Source organism: Phaenicophaeus curvirostris, chromosome 5 (assembly GCF_032191515.1).
Source record: "Phaenicophaeus curvirostris isolate KB17595 chromosome 5, BPBGC_Pcur_1.0, whole genome shotgun sequence".
Classification (NCBI taxonomy): domain Eukaryota; kingdom Metazoa; phylum Chordata; class Aves; order Cuculiformes; family Cuculidae; genus Phaenicophaeus; species Phaenicophaeus curvirostris.
In genome coordinates, this window is record NC_091396.1 from 31,810,721 (window position 1) to 31,826,780 (window position 16,060).

General features: G+C 39.8%; 1 protein-coding gene across 5 annotated transcripts in view; it reads right to left on the bottom strand.

The window, feature by feature from the left end:
* The window catches only part of PCNX1 (pecanex 1), a 95,644-nt gene that overhangs the window by 54,545 nt on the left and 25,039 nt on the right, over nucleotides 1-16,060 (bottom strand). For 2 of the 5 annotated variants that reach the window (XM_069858193.1, XM_069858197.1), the window contains exons 7-8: nucleotides 5,721-5,853; nucleotides 1,055-1,239 (exon numbers count right to left, since the gene is read on the bottom strand). The exons of 1 other annotated variant lie outside the window; for it this stretch is intronic. In XM_069858193.1, the coding sequence (XP_069714294.1) occupies nucleotides 1,055-1,239; nucleotides 5,721-5,853 (318 nt within the window). The remainder of the gene's footprint in view (nucleotides 1-1,054; nucleotides 1,240-5,720; nucleotides 5,854-16,060) is intronic. 2 more of the 5 variants (XM_069858194.1, XM_069858195.1) reach the window with 2 other exon arrangements.

Below are 16,060 nucleotides of genomic sequence, written 5' to 3' on the forward strand. Positions count from 1 at the left end.
GTTTTCAGTTCTGCTTACATTATTTTTTTTCCTTATATTGCAGCTATATGGTGCAGAGTAATGGCAACCTGTTAGCCTATCTGATATTTAAAGGGGTATCACAGCCTAAAAACTCTCAAAGTTCTCTCCACTAGTGCAGTAAGATGACAATCCAGTTATCTTTCAGTACTGGATTACAGTAAGGTCTGAACAAATGTTTTGCCTGTGTTATGAGCTTTTAAGCTATAACACCTGACAGCTGCTCAAAGTAACTGCTGCACTAATAGCTGTTAGTTCTAAAGATGCCCATTTTAATATTTCAAGGAGGAGTTCCATATTAACGCTGAAGTCATAAGTAATCCAGGCCATGTACAGATTGCTGCAAAGATCCCGCCAGAAATTTTTCCACATCCGCCCCTGCATTACTGCGTCACAGGAGGTCTGTCACATACGACCATCTTAACTTCCTTCTCCTTAGCAATTGTATTAACTCCAAAGAAGTTAATAGTTAAGAATACTACATAAAATAGACCCTAAAGAACTAAAGGGACCCTATAAGGTTCCATGAAATTATAGTATAAAAGAGTCCAGATTTTCTTCCATTTTCAAGGTCTTAAAGTGCACATGAAAAATAAAGCACTCTGATTTAAGCATTTATTTTTAAACAGCAGCTATGCAAGATTCATGTAAAATTTGAAGATCAAGAATTACTAGGGACCAAAACAAATTTTTTTTCAGAAATCCCTCAGTTTGTATCACTCTTCACCCAACTACCTGTGACAATGCTAGAAAACTTGTTTTACACGTGTTACATTTCTTAAGTCACAAAAGCTCCCACACCATCACTACTTATATCTATGCATCCTTAGAATTTTTCCCATCATGCATTAGTTGGAGGAAAAGCCTGGAAAGACTATTTTGAAAGGCAAGGAATTTATGAGCAATATGGCCCTCTAAGAAATGCACTCAGGTTTTAGAAACAAAGCTACGGTTAGCTAATTTTCACCACATTATTACCGATATATCTGCTGTATTAAAACTTCCATGTCACCAAGGTTACATAAGGCCTGCATACCAAGTTCATCCTGTAAACTGCTACCGCCTACAGCAGATGCAGTGGCATGTGATGCTTCTAAGTGGACACTCCCATTTCTCACCAGCAAGGAGGCACTAGCGCTGAGCACAGCTGCCTGGGAAGGGGGGTGGGACTGCATTCTGACCTGGGAGCAGGGCTGCTGGCCTTGCTGACCATCTTGAAGGCTACGAGAAAACACGGATTGGGGACACATTACCAGGAAGAAGAGAAAAAACAGCCCGAAGTGAAGCAAAACAAGACTTCGTAGTTTGAAGAGAAAAACTTGAGTATAGCATTAAGAAGTCACTTATTAGGGTTAAAGATAACCTGTGAGGTCCATATAACAGAATATTTTTGGACACTAGCTACATCAGTACTCTAGTGACATAGTTCCTTTCCTACTTCTTAGAAGCCGTACCGCCTTCTAGTATCTCCCCAAATTCACCCCTTAAGTATATCCTTGCAAGCCTTAAGTTGTGGGTGCAAAAGCAAATTACTGCAGACTAACCCAAATTATCACCTACAAACAGTGGTGACTATTCCAGGGTTCTCACAATCAGAATTCTTTTTGCTCATTGAGATACAACTTAATCAACTGTTTAGAAGGCCATCTGAGTTTTTTGGGTTTTGTCACAATGACATCACCTTTCTTGCTATTAATCTGCATTTGAACTAGAAAATGTCTTTAAGCTTTGTTAGTGTCCACACACTACCAGACACCTTGTAGATAACTAGTTAGACATCTGGATTCAAAATTTTTTTTAACATATTAAAGAATGCTTAAATTGGCAAAAGTTTTAGGTTTATTTTGAAGTTATCTTGACAGTACAGCAAACCCTTATTACCAGTAAGTAATTTCTTTGCAGTACTACCACTACAAAGAAATTCTTATACACCCAGACAGATACCTATACCAGGAAAACCAGTTTTAAAAGTCAACTTGGACTTCAGAGAAATTTTTAACTTTTCAGCCATATCAATAGACAATGCTTGAAAAAGTTAATTCTCCTCTTCACAGCCTTCTAATTGCAGAGCTATTTTATAAAACTATTTAATAAATTTAAGGGGTTTTTTAATAGCTTGTTTAATATTAAGCAGGGCAAAGTGTCAGAATACATCATGTTTATTTGCATTTATATATTGCATCTATTTTGCAAGATTAGAATTTATAGAAGTTGCACTTCATTGTTGTTAGCTTTGGGATATGATGAAATTAAGAAAGATTTACAATAAAGAAATAAAATAAAGTATATTTTAAAGACTACAGAAAATCTCTTAAACAATCTTTTGAAAAACAGTCTTCACCTGTTGTTTCTAAAACTTTACTGCTTACAGTATGATGCTACAGTTGGCAAGTGAGGCAACTGAGAAAGCAAGATCTTACTAAGAGTTGAGGGGTTATATCTGATGTGCTTGCTTTTAACAATATTTTCTAGAACATCTGCTTTTCAGTTCTTTTGTTAGAGCACCACTGGAAAACAAAATATGGATACAAGTATAAGAATAGGTGTCAAGAAAAGCTCACGCAAAATAAAGCACACGTGCACACAGCTCAAGAGGTAAAAAACCTGCAACTCCTATGTATTAATCTGAACTTTAAATTCAGTGTTTTACTACAGTACGCTGGGCTTTCAGTGAGCTCCATGGCAACAGAAGCCCTAAGGAAGATCATAGATGTGCCAGCCTTCATTGTCTCTCAAGTATTATCAGCAACACCAGAACAATGCTAAACAATGCTGCTTTCCCGTAAACAGTAGGTACATATCAAAGAGCATATAACAAAGATGCCTTTTCAGTGGTTATCCATATCTGTCACCAAAAAAAAAGGCATGAACAGACTGCACAGATATGCAAAATACACATTTATTTTCTGTCTAATTAATAATTATTGAAACAGAATTGTTTCCAGAAGCCACTTATGGTCTGGGATCACACATGTGCATACACCACTGATTACATGGGAGGCCAATGCATTGTTTTGTTTGAAGTGCTCAAAAGTGCAATTGTGGCCCATGGTTTTTGTGGTGGGTTTGGGGGTTTGTTTGGGTTTTAAGTTACCAGGCAAAGTACTCTCCTAAATTAGCATTTAACCAGCAAGTTTACTAAACCAGGTTTTACTCATTTACCACTGCCAAACACACACATATGTCACCTTCCATGGAGGAAGTGAAAAATAACTTCAATAACGGATAGGAAATTAAATAACAAACAAAAATAAATAATCAACACATACTAAGGGAGCATTCCCATTACCATCTTTATGCCAGAGTTAGAAGATTAGGAGATTAAAGTTTTGCTGGCAAGAATAAGAAAGAAAGAACACCAGGACAAGTAAAGATTAGTAAATCTAATACTGTTAGAAGTTTAACAACTGTAACCATGGATTAGCAATATCAGAAAACAGACCAACACAGCTCACCACTAGCATATACAAATATTGCCAGTACAGTTGCAGTGATCTTTTGATAATATCTTGGTGGTAACTGGCTAAAAAAAACCCCAAAAACTGTTTCTCCACATTTCTTTCTTATGCAGACTTTTTTTCTTTCTTTTTTCCAATCTTTAAGGGTTTCTTCTTCTAACAATACATAGAATTTACAGAAAAATTAAGCTACTTACATAAAGGAAAGTTTTTCCAGACTATACATCTAGAAATCGGAACAGTAATAAACACAAATTTTCAGATAGATTTCACAGTTGGTAGTTCAAATTGAATTTATGTCAAACAAGTCTGAAAGCACCTATGTGTTTGGTTGGACTATGGCAATTTAACTCCAAGGGACAGTCATTTAGCATCACAAACAATGCTTTGAGTAAAGTAAACCTCAGTAATTATTCAATTCTGGGCATATGTTCACAATACAGGCATTTCTGAGAATATTTGACATAATGACACACAAAGTACTGTGTTCGGTTGGGTTTGGGTTTTTTTTTTTTAGAAAGGAAAAAAAATAGGTAAGTGGAAGATACACAGAGGAAATAAAGCTAGAATATCCGATTCACTTTTTTACCCCTGAACATCTTGACTGATTAAAAGGTTACTTCCACCAACTTCTGTTTCCTCATGATCTCTCACTCAAGTCCATCTTACACCAAGGGAACCTTAATGATTGCACTAGCACATGAAAACATGGCAGCTGTCAGCCTCAATTTAAAACAGTGTCCTTTATCTACCCTGTTTCCTACCTAAGAGAAATAAAACTAACCATTTTCTAGCTAGTGCACAGTGAAGGATCTCTCATTTGCACAGCCTCTTATGAGCCTATACACAAAACTATATTACCCTCCTTAAAAAAAAAAACAACCAAAAATGACAGTTTCATCATCTCACACTATAAAGTAAATCACCAAAAGCTGAACAAGCTATGTTCAGCAAGACCAGAAGCCTAACAAAAGGTTATCTGAAACAATGTGTTCACTGCTACGTATTCCACTCTTCATAGTTTCAGTAGCAGAAATCAAGCCTTAACTTGTTAGATTTTTGGTACCGCTGTTGCAATCCTCCTGCCTGAAGAAAATTTACAAGTTAAGTCCTTCATTATTTCAGGGTGCCACAAAGATGACAACTCATCCCCCATCCTCTATAGTATTTCCTTTTAATTTGCTCAGTTTCTACAACTTTTTCTGGTTAAAGAAGTTACACAAGCATTCCAGAAACACAAAAGCAGACTGTTGCTAATGTTAAAAAGTAGCTTAGCATATGAAGGAAGATCCCTAAGAATACATAACACGTGCAATTCTTCCTGCATGTTTGTCATGTAACTGGAAGAATTACTTTGATCCGAGTGGAGGAGTGCTCCTTCCTCTACAGGCAATGTTCTGCTCACCAGATTCTCCAACACCATAAGCAACCACAGGACACAAAGACCTAAATAGCAAGTTCAAAAATTTACTGTGGTTACTGCTTCTACTGTACAAGCTGACAAATTCAAACAGTTGCTGTATGTTACGTATCATCAGGCTCAGTACTGTTAACAAATGGACCAATGACGGTTGGGAACTCCTGGGATATACAGATAAGTACATTTTAAACATCACCAAGGCATGAGAACCGCCACACAAGTAGATCTAACACTGAGCAATATCGAGCACCCTCAAAGACATTGCTATTACTTCGTTGCTTCTCTTTTGCTGTAATGAGCTGTAGGATGTTCATACAATGGTTTACCTCTATTTTAGATCTGGAACCTCTGCATGTATGATTTAGCTCTTTATAAAGTTCTGCCATTTTCTTATTATGCTTATCTTTCACTACCTACAGACAAGAAAAATTATTACAGTACTAGTCCCTAATGCTTACTTTCTTGAAGGAACAAAACCAAAAGAGAAGTTGTGAACATTATTCTCTTGGGTTTTATTCCTTACTTGAACATAAGTTTCTGAAGTTTTGGACAAAAAACACTCAGCCTAAGCTTGTTACCATTAGTTCACTTTATCAATCTGAAATCAGCTATAGCACGTTAAGACTATCTATCCTGGTCATTTTGCAGATAGTGCCACATATACATGCACAATTCAACAAGCCCACAGTGACATGCAGTGACAGCTCAAGGAGGTTATGGTGGGGAAGGAAGTAAAAAGTGCTTTTCTGGCAATACTGGTGGGTGTGGAGAGAAGTGGTCTGCTGCATGCATACTAAATATGGTGGAACATTTAGATACCCTACCTGAGGGGTGATCCGATGAGCAATGTAGGAGGGGTAGGGTTACTCCCTGCATTGTGCCGGCGTCGTACTGCCTGACGCCTAAATGTGCTGCGTTCACGACGAAATGTGACAGTCTCCTCGCTGGCTTGTGCTGCTGCATCAAGACAGACTTTAGGTCAAAGAAAAACCCATCCTAGTTACGTACACAGTAACTTAAGACTCCTTTCTCCCCCCTGACCCCCCCCAAGTTAATCAACTTGATTTGCAACAAAAGTACCTTACGCACTGACTGTTCAAGTAACCTGCTTCAAGACAGGATCACAACACAATTAGTAAAAATTCAGGTGTTTGCAGGGGTGGGTGTTCTCCAATACATGGCTTACTAATCTCCAGACAGGAAGGTTGCAAGAAGGTTCCAAATCTCTTTCACTGCACAGGGCAGGAAGAGACAAGACCAATTTCACCCTTTATCTCATTTAATGAAGAGTTAAAAGAGAAACCTCAAGGACAACCTAGAAGAGTTGTCTGCTAGTCCTCATCATAATATTCTCTCTCAACTTCATAATTTCTGTCAAATACACAGAGCTGAGGTTCACCTTATCACATCTCTCCAGAGGCCAAGAGGGTTGCTTTTCCTCTCTTTCTTCATAAGCACCAAGGGATACATTTTGCCCATTTTAGACTAATTGCACTATGATTTGGAGGAGTGAGGATTGAGATTAAGTGACAGAAAAACTTAAGAGTTGGGTGGTTTGTTATTTCAGTTTCCCAAAATAAACGAGAACGTTTGGTCCGAAGAAACTCTCTTAAAAACAGTTTGTATGTACTCAAGGGGGTCAATAAGATTTTTTTTTCCCCACATAACCCCCAAAATCCACCTAAACCTCCCAGACTGAACAATTTTGGATTTGGACTGCTTTTATCTCAGAGTCTTCCTCTTGAGCTAAGGAAGCTACTAATTTGAATGCAGAGCACTAGAAAGATCATATGAAAGGAACACAAAGAAAATAGGTTTTAGCAGGCAAGTGAAGGAGGGGGAAAAAAATAAAAACCCATGTCAACATGAAATCAATACAAGAAGGGAATCACAAACTTGAATGGGAAGTCACAACTTGGTAGCCAAGACTCCTGTTACTAGAGTGAGAAAACCAAGGACTGTGACAAGCCAAAATAAGAAAAAAAAAACACCACCAAACAATACTAAGGGAGCAAATGCTTTTTTTCATGGAAGACCACAGGCAAAGTAATCTATGTTCCCTTCAGCACATTTCAAGTTACAACATTCCTGTCATTAAGCTTCCAAAACTTACCAGTAAAGACTCTAATGCTGTTCTACAGGTAATAGAAACCCATTTCCACTGTGTATTACAGCCATAGCTCAAGCAATACAGACTGCACAGCACGAGAGTCTAATTCCACCTATTAACCACAGGTTATCAAGTGAATACTGTATACCAAACTTCATCAGTAGATTGCTTTAAAAACTGAAGAAGCTACATGAAGAGATACATTTTAAGACCAACATTAAAGTTACAAGTATTTCATTACCAAAATGTCAAAAATTAAAGACATCCTTAATTCAGTCCTTTCCTATATTTTCAGGAAAACTGGGGGATTGCTTACTTCCTCCTTGCTCCTCCACCCATGTTTTTGTTACACTGAGCATGAATAGATAACCCTTCCTTTTCTGTGTATTTCAGTAAGAATTCAACAAATTTCTCTTGCGCTTCATGATTTGTTTTAATACACCATCTAATTTCTTCAGAAATTTCTTTATAGCTCTCGTACGTGAGGCACTGGGAAAGTGAAATACACTATAGCAAATACTGTGAATCTTGATTTTTTTTCTTGTGGATTAAGTAAACAAGAGGTCAAAACTGCCCGATTTGTAAAGCCCAGTTTTTCCAGTGTATACATCAGCATATGAATCTCATGTACTCAAAACAGCTTCCACTGACTTCAGATGCAGAAGCAATTCCACACATTCCTGCTAATCAGGCCATAGTTAGGCACCATGAAATAATGAACAGTGACTAGTTTTAACTGAAACAGACATCTTGATTACCATTAAGATTGTAAATATCACTATTACACCTTAATTATGATTTGCAACTACTTAGGAAGAGCAGTACTCAAGTGCACTTCTGCAAAGCAGCATACTTAGTGACAACGTCTGGTTTTCCTTTCATAGCCTTTATTCAGTAAGCATCACCTTCTGCAATAACTAAAGCCCAGATTACAGAAACACTAGCACTCCTTCCTACACAGCCCCAATTTATCATTAAAAGCAAGTCTACCTCAAGCACCAACTGAAGCAGTGTCCTGTGAGGAAAATAAGTATGTTTTAAGATTAAAATAAAAAAACAGTTGTACTTGGGGAATAAATTCAAAGCTGCAGAGGCAAATAGTTCTGGCATTTGTTATCTTTTTATTATTTAAACTAGCTTTAAACTAGATGTGAAGGGGGAGGGGGTTGAGCCCAGGCTAGACAGGAATGAGCCTGGACGTGGGGCAATGGTGATTCAGAGAGGGTGTGCTGGTGAGGACCACCAGTACCTTACCACACAGAAAGCGGGGGAGAACACACCTGAGGGTGCTAAGGGAGATACAGGCACTCTGGAGCTAGCTACTCCAGTTACCAGGCAATTGGGAATGAACTCTGTTCCCTCTAAGAGGGCTGAAGGCTCGGCAGCTCAGCTGAAGTGCATTTACACCAATGCACGCAGCATGGGGAACAAGAAGGAAGAGCTGGAAGCTGTCATAGGGCAAGGAGCCTATGATGTCATTGCCATCACAGAAACGTGGTGGGACAACTCATGTAACTGGAGTACAGCTATGGTGGGGTACAAACTCTTCAGGTGGGATAGGAAGGGCAGGAGAGGAGGCGGGGTAGCCCTCTTTGTAAGGGAGGACTTGGACTCCATTGAGATGGATTGTGGTGATGAGGAGGTTGAGTGCCTGTGGGTTAAAATCAGAGGAGCCCACCAGAAGGTAGATTTTGTGATGGGAGTCTGTTACAGACCACCCAGCCAAGGAGAAGCAGCTGATGACCTCTTCTATAAACAGCTGGGGTTAATCAGTGCCCCTCATCAATGCCCCTCATTCTTGTGGGAGACTTCAATCTGCCTGATATCTGCTGGGAGTACAATACAGCAGAAAGGAAGCAGTCTAGGAGGTTCCTGGAGTGCATGGAAGACAACTTCCCTGCACAGCTGGTAAATGAACCAACAAGGGAGGGTGCCCTCCTGGACCTGCTGTTTGTGAACAGAGAAGGCCTTGTGGGGGATGTGGCAGTAGGTGGACGCCTAGGACTAAGTGATCATGAGATGATAGGGTTTTCTGTTCTAGGTGAAGTGAAGAGGGTTGTTAGTAGGACAGTGGCATTAAATTTCCAGAGGGCAGACTTTGAACTCTTCAGAAGGCTGGTTGGCAAAGTCCCATGGGAGACAGTACTTAAGGGCAAGGGAGCCCATGAGGGCTGGGAACTCTTCAAAAAGGAAATCCTAGCAGCTCAGGAGAAAGCCATCCCCATGTTCCGGAAAAAGAGCCGGCAGGGGAGAAAACCAGCTTGGTTGAACAGAGAGATCTTGAGTGATATCAAGAAGAGAAACGTTTATGGGCTCTGGAAGAGGGGACAGGCCTGGGCCAGGCAAGGACGGTAAGAAGTCATGTTCCCGTGTTCCAGAAAAAGAGCTGTTGGGGGAAAAAAACAGCTTGGTTGAGCAGGGAGAAAGAAGAAAAATGTCTATGAGCATTGGAAGAAGGGACAGGCATCTTGGGTGGACTACAGGAGCTAAGAGAGATCGTGCAGAGAACAAATCAGGAGGGCTAAGGCCCAACTAGAAATCAGATTGGCAAAGTCTGTGAAAGATAACAAAAAATCTTTCTATAAATGTATTAACAATAAAAGTAGGACTAGGGAGACCATACAGTCCCTATTGGAAGCAGAAGGAACAACAGTGACAGGGGATGAGGAAAAGGCTGAGGTACTTAATGCCTTCTTTGCCTCAGCCTTTAATTGTAAAGAAAGTTGTTCCCTCTGTGTACAAACCCAGGAGTTAGAGGAGCAAAATGAGGCTCCCATGATCCAAGAGGAGGTGGTTAGAGCCTTGCTTGCCCAACTAGACACCCACAAGTCTATGAGGCCCCATGGGATTCATCCAAGCGTACTGAAGGAGCTGGCGGATGTGCTGGCCAAACCCCTTCCCATCATCTTTCAACAGTCCTGGAAGACTGGGGAAGTCCCACTGGACTGGAGGCTGGCTGATGTTGTGCCCATCTACAAGAAAGGTCACAAGGAGGACCCAGGGAACTACAGGCCTGTCAGTCTGACCTCAGTGCCAGGGAAAGTCATGGAGCAAGTGATCTTGAGTGCTATCATGAAGCACATGCAAGAGAACCGGGTGATCAGGCCCAGTCAACACAGGTTCACAAAAGGCAGGTCTTGCCAAACTAACCTGATCGCCTTCTATGACAAAGTCACTCGGCTGCTGGATGAGGGAAAGGCTGTGGACGTGGTCTTGCTGGACTTCAGTAAAGCCTTTGACACAGTTTCTCACAGCATTCTGCTTGAGAAACTGTCAGCCTCTGGCCTGGACAGGTGCACACTCTCCTGGGTGGAAAACTGGTTGGATGGCCGGGCCCAGAGAGTGGTGGGAAATGGTGCGAAATCCAGCTGGAGGCCAGTGACAAGTGGGGTTCCCCAAGGCTCAGTGCTGGGTCCAGCCCTGTTCAATGTCTTTATCAATGACTTGGATGAAGACATCGAGTGCACCCTTAGCAAGTTTGCGGACGACACTAAGCTGGGTGGAAGTGTTGATCTGCTGAAGGGTAGGGAGGCTCTGCAAAGGGATCTAAACAGGCTGGACCTCTGGCCAGAGTCCAATGGCATGAGGTTTAACAAGGCCAAATGCCAGGTCCTGCACTTGGGGCACAACAACCCTATGCAGTGCTACAGACTAGGAGAAGTCTGGCTAGAAAGCTGCCTGGAGGAGAGGGACCTGGGGGTGTTGGTTGACAGCCGACTGAACATGAGCCAGCAGCGTGCCCAGGTGGCCAGGAAGGCCAATGGCATCTTGGCTTGTATCAGAAATGGCATGGCCAGCAGGTCCAGGGAGGTTATTCTCCCTCTGTATTCGGCACTGGCGAGACCGCTCCTCGAATCCTGTGTTCAGTTCTGGGCCCCTCACCACAAGAACGATGTTGAGGCTCTGGAGTGAGTCCAGAGAAGAGCAACAAAGCTGGTGGTGGGGCTGGAGAGCAGGTCTTACGAGGAACGGCTGAGAGAGCTGGGGTTGTTTAGCCTGGAGGAGGCTGAGGGGAGACCTCATTGCTCTCTACAACTACCTGAAAGGAGGTTGTAGAGAGGAGGGTGCTGGCCTCTTCTCCCAAGTGACAGGGGACAGGACAAGAGGGAATGGCCTCAAGCTCCGCCAGGGGACATTTAGGCTGGACATTAGGAAAAAATTCTTCACAGAAAGGGTCATTGGGCACTGGAACAGGCTGCCCAGGGAGGTGGTTGATTCACCTTCCCTGGAGGTGTTTAAGGCACGGGTGGAGGAGGTGCTAAGGGGCATGGTTTAGTGTTTGATAGGAATGGTTGGACTCGATGATCCTGTGGGTCTCTTCCAACCTGGTTATTCCATGATTCTATTTCACTTTAACCTTTAAAAATCAAAGCAGATTTTGGTGTAGCTTCTTACCTGGTCTATCAAGGGATTTTTGATACATCTAAAACTTTTGTTCAATGCACATTTGCAAATACTTTTCCTCACTGAAAGTAGCGACATTCAGGATCACTAAACAAGTCTGAGTTCTTTTCAAAAGACTGCAGATCCTTTCAGCCCAAGAAGCTCTGGGTCTTCTACCATTATGCAACATCCCAAGCAGCTACATGTTGAAACCATGACTAGCGTAAGTAAAAGAAAACCAGTTGAGCAGAAAAGATGACAGTTTGAACTGTGGAAAGCTAAACTGAGCAAAGTTTGGTTTTCTTTTAGTTGGGGCGGACGTGTGGTTTTTTTCTCATTTTAAAGAACACACAGGATTTTAGAAAATATACTAGTATGGAAAGCCACTTATGTTAAAATGTATTATTTGTGTTTCTACTTGTCTTTAATGAGAAGGAGCAGCACAGCTGCTCATGAGTTAACCAATAGGATGCAAGATAGAACTCCAAAATTATCCCTCATCATGCTCCAAGAGCTGCTTCATGATGAGGGAAATGGCCTTCTCCTAATATAAGTAAGCTTCCTTTAATCCTTAAACATGTTTTGATGTTTAAAACTACAACTAAACCATCATCACTTACTTCTCTGATGCTGCATCATCACTTGCTCTAAACAGAAAAGCAAGATCCAACATCTATGCTCATGTACAAAATCCAGATCAAATAGGGTGAGATAACATAGGTTAAAGTAAGCAGGAACTGTGAAAGTTTAAATTAGTAAAGACAAGCCTTTCAGCTTACAGTTTTTGTTGAAGTCTGTTCTGGTTTTCTGTTTTATTCTAAAAAAATGTTAAAACACTACATCAATATCAAGAAATCCAAGTATACATTCCTTCTGCCTGTTGTCATGTGAATTTGAGCACCCAACTTTATCTGTTCTTAGTAACAGAAAAATCAGGTTTGAAGTTCAAAGTGCACAAGTCAAATCAAACCTACGTACCAGAGGTCAGTAAAACAAGAGGTGGAGACCTAATGACAACTCTGCAGTGAGCTTAACCTGCCCACAGCTATTACTAATTATAATACCATCTAATTTCAAAGAGGAAATAATTTGACTTTTGTAATGGTTAATGTAACTGTACGTATGAACACACTTATTCAAACTCATCTTTTTTTTTTTACTTTCATTACATTTCTGATAATTAACAGGTCAGCTTAGTAGTTATACAGTTGCAAAGTCATGAAGGTTTTTCATCATTAAATGTTCAGAATGACATTTTCCTGATGAAACAACTGAAATTCATTGAAGAAAAGATTCTAAAACAACAAGTAATTCACATCATTTTGCAAAAGAGCTAGGAGTAGATCTTAACACAGGTTGAACTACCCAGGTTAGGCCTTTCCACAATTTCTCTTTCTATGCTACACAAGAGATTTTGATGTAAACCTCTAGTTCCTCACAGTTTTAAGCAGAACTGGAGACTGAAAAGTTTTACACTATAACTATATAATTGCTGTACAACAGAAATAGTTTCAAGAAACATAAAATGCAAATATTTTCTTTTGAACAGGAACATTTACACATACAAGCCAAAACACTTACAACATCATCCTGCATGTATACATCACTGCTTCTAACCCAAACTTAGAAGATGGAAACTGAAGAAGCACAAGATTAGAAAGCAGATTTTCCAGGTTTTATTGCATGAACATGTCCCACTTCATTTTTGCTAGGCAAAAACACTGAACCCACAGCCTCAGAGGAAATTTGAAATATAGATACATTCTTCCCAAGTAAGAAGATTCCTGGAAAGATGTGGTATTAATGTAACACACAGGTCAAGTAGCCACATGGAAAACCTCAAGGTAAAAAAGTCAAACTTCAGTCTTCCTTCTGACTGGGGGAAAACAAAACCAAAACAAAAAACCACCAACAAAACACCACAACCAAAACACACAATGGAAACCATGCCCCTCACTCTCAGGAAAGAAAAGATGGTTTTGAACGTTAGTCAGGTTAAGCATTGTTGAACATGTGTGTGGAACCTGAGAGCTTGGATATGACATTTCTCTCCATATCAAATCAGAAATTGTGATCTATTTTCAACCACTTGTAATGACCAACCCTAATTCTCAGTGACAGCTGAAATGAGTAGTTTATGGTTCATGCATTCATATACACAACAAAATCCGCCTTCTAACACTGAACGTACTTTTTAGCAAACCAAAGAGCTGAAATTTTCCTCTTCTGTACTGAGGATCTTTATCAGGTTTGTGCTCAAAACTTAAGAATAGCCATGCTTCTCACATACATTTATGGGTTAAACCCACCACTCTCCTCTTGGCCAAGGCATTCATAGTTTATACTCATATGCCCTAACACTACTTTAAAAACAGTATTTGTAAGATAACAGGTAGAAAGGAGTCCATTCAATCCAGATTTTCAGTATATTGCTGTTAATCACCATGGATCATGCAACATTATAAGACCTACAATTACAGAGGTATCTTATAGTTCTCTGGTGGAAAAGCAAAGTATTGGCTTATAGTATTATAATTACCATGGGTATTTAATGAAAAACATCACTAATGCCATTTTCTGAAGAATGTGGGCAGCAAAAGAGAAACAATGAAGGACACAGAGGGGCATCACCAAGATATAAACCTCCATGAGAAAACAGGGCAGAGGAAAACCATATACAGTTCAGGATGGAAACCTTGTCACAAAAAGAAAAAATAAATGAATAAAGAGAAATGAGGGAAGTAAAGCCCAAGACTTGAGTGTTGTGGTGGGATATACACAAAAACAAGCCTGAGACTAGGTCAGAGAAATATTTACTATTACGTCAAACCAGTCACTACAACAATCTGAAAAGCAAAACACTGTCAAGTAGGGAATAACCAAGACAATGAAACCATCTGTTTTGAATTCTGAACCAAACATTTTTACAAATTTCTACACTAATGCCAAACTACAAGTCTGTTCTTATATATCATTGCACTTCCCCCTTGAATTATTCCACTTTTTAAAATATTAGGCGTTACTCACACAGAGCTCTTGAATATCACATTGATGGACTAAGGGTCAAAGAGCTAAAGCTATGACCCAATCTGATATCCTGCCCAATAACAGTCCCTATATACAAGGGTTTGGTCATCAGTAGCTAGTAGCATGTTCATGCAGCAGACAAATGTTCATAATCTACATTAACCTTTATGAAATTTGGATTTGAATTTATTCATCTCAAGGAAGAGATGCTTTCAGTCTCTAGAACACATAGCTTTTCCAGCATAAGTGGTTATCTATATTAGTACATCATACACAGAAAGTCAGGTTTGCTTTGAATAAGCTTCTATTAACTAGGACACCAGATGTTAATTAGTAGCCAACTTTCATATATTCTGGAATTACAACTCAGCTACATTTGGCAGCAATGTTAGCACTTCAGTACAGTTCAGAGAACTCTCAGAACTTTCTTGGCTGTATGCATAAAAATCCAGATACATCTACAAAGGCACATGAACAAAGTGGCTTGTGAACTTCAGTTAGCAGATGCAGATTTATACCAAGAATCAAAAATCCTTATTTACCTCCTGTTTGAGATGAATACTTAGCAAATACAACACATGCTACTTTTCCACAAAAATCAAACCATGTTTCCCAATCAAGTAAAAACTGAGAAGTAGTTGTAAACACACTACCAAATCTAAGCCATGTAAAGTAACTCTCTTTCACAGCAATGCAAAGTATTTTAAGAGAACTACTGCTTCTGTTTTCTTTGGGAGGCTTGAGAGAATTGAACCAGGGTCAAATTTTGTAACTAATATTCTCAAGGCTGGGGGGGAGGGCGTGGAAACTACATGAAGCATCTCCTCCTATTTTGCCTCCTTTTTAACTTTTGGTATATGCTGTAATGTTGCAGCACTCATTTCTCAAATATCCTGAATACCCCTTAAGCAGCCCTGCAGAATTTTAGGTACAGTATCTACTTATCTGTAGATGATGCACTAAAGGAACCTGTTTCTACCTGTAATGCAGTTTTGCACCAGCAGTACTCAGGGCTTGTAACTCAAGAGCTTAAACTAAATAAATAAGTAAACCTTAAACTACAGCAAGCTGTAAAAGAGTAGTAACTTAAAGAGTGCATCTTTTACAGTTAATACAGAATCGGGTGAGAAAATTCCTTTTCCAGCCAGCTCAAGTTTTACAAAACATCATGTCATACTTATATAGCATTATGTTCATTCTTTAAACCTCTACAAATCCAGAAACTGCATACATCTGACAAACCAGGCATATCAGAGTATTGAGGTGGGGTTTCTAAAATATCACTAAATTTTTAGGCAAACTTTTAGTTGTCTTAACAACTTCATCTAACCCATAACCCATCAATTCACTAGTTATTTTTAGAGGTCAAGTAGTTAAACAAGGATAACTAATATTAGACAACTTCAATTTTTTTCTTATACATCCACCACATGTATTTAATTACAGAATTTTCAGGTGCTCTTGGTCTGCATTTTAATGAACTGTAGCTTCTAATCAAATGCACAAGTTATATTGTAAAAAGTGAGTCATTCACCACTTCCTGGCATAATAAGACAGAAATGAAACTCCTGTGTTCTATCTGCAGCAGTAAAATACACACAAGTTCATATACCGTCCTGCTCAGTAAAAGATTACTAAAAGCCA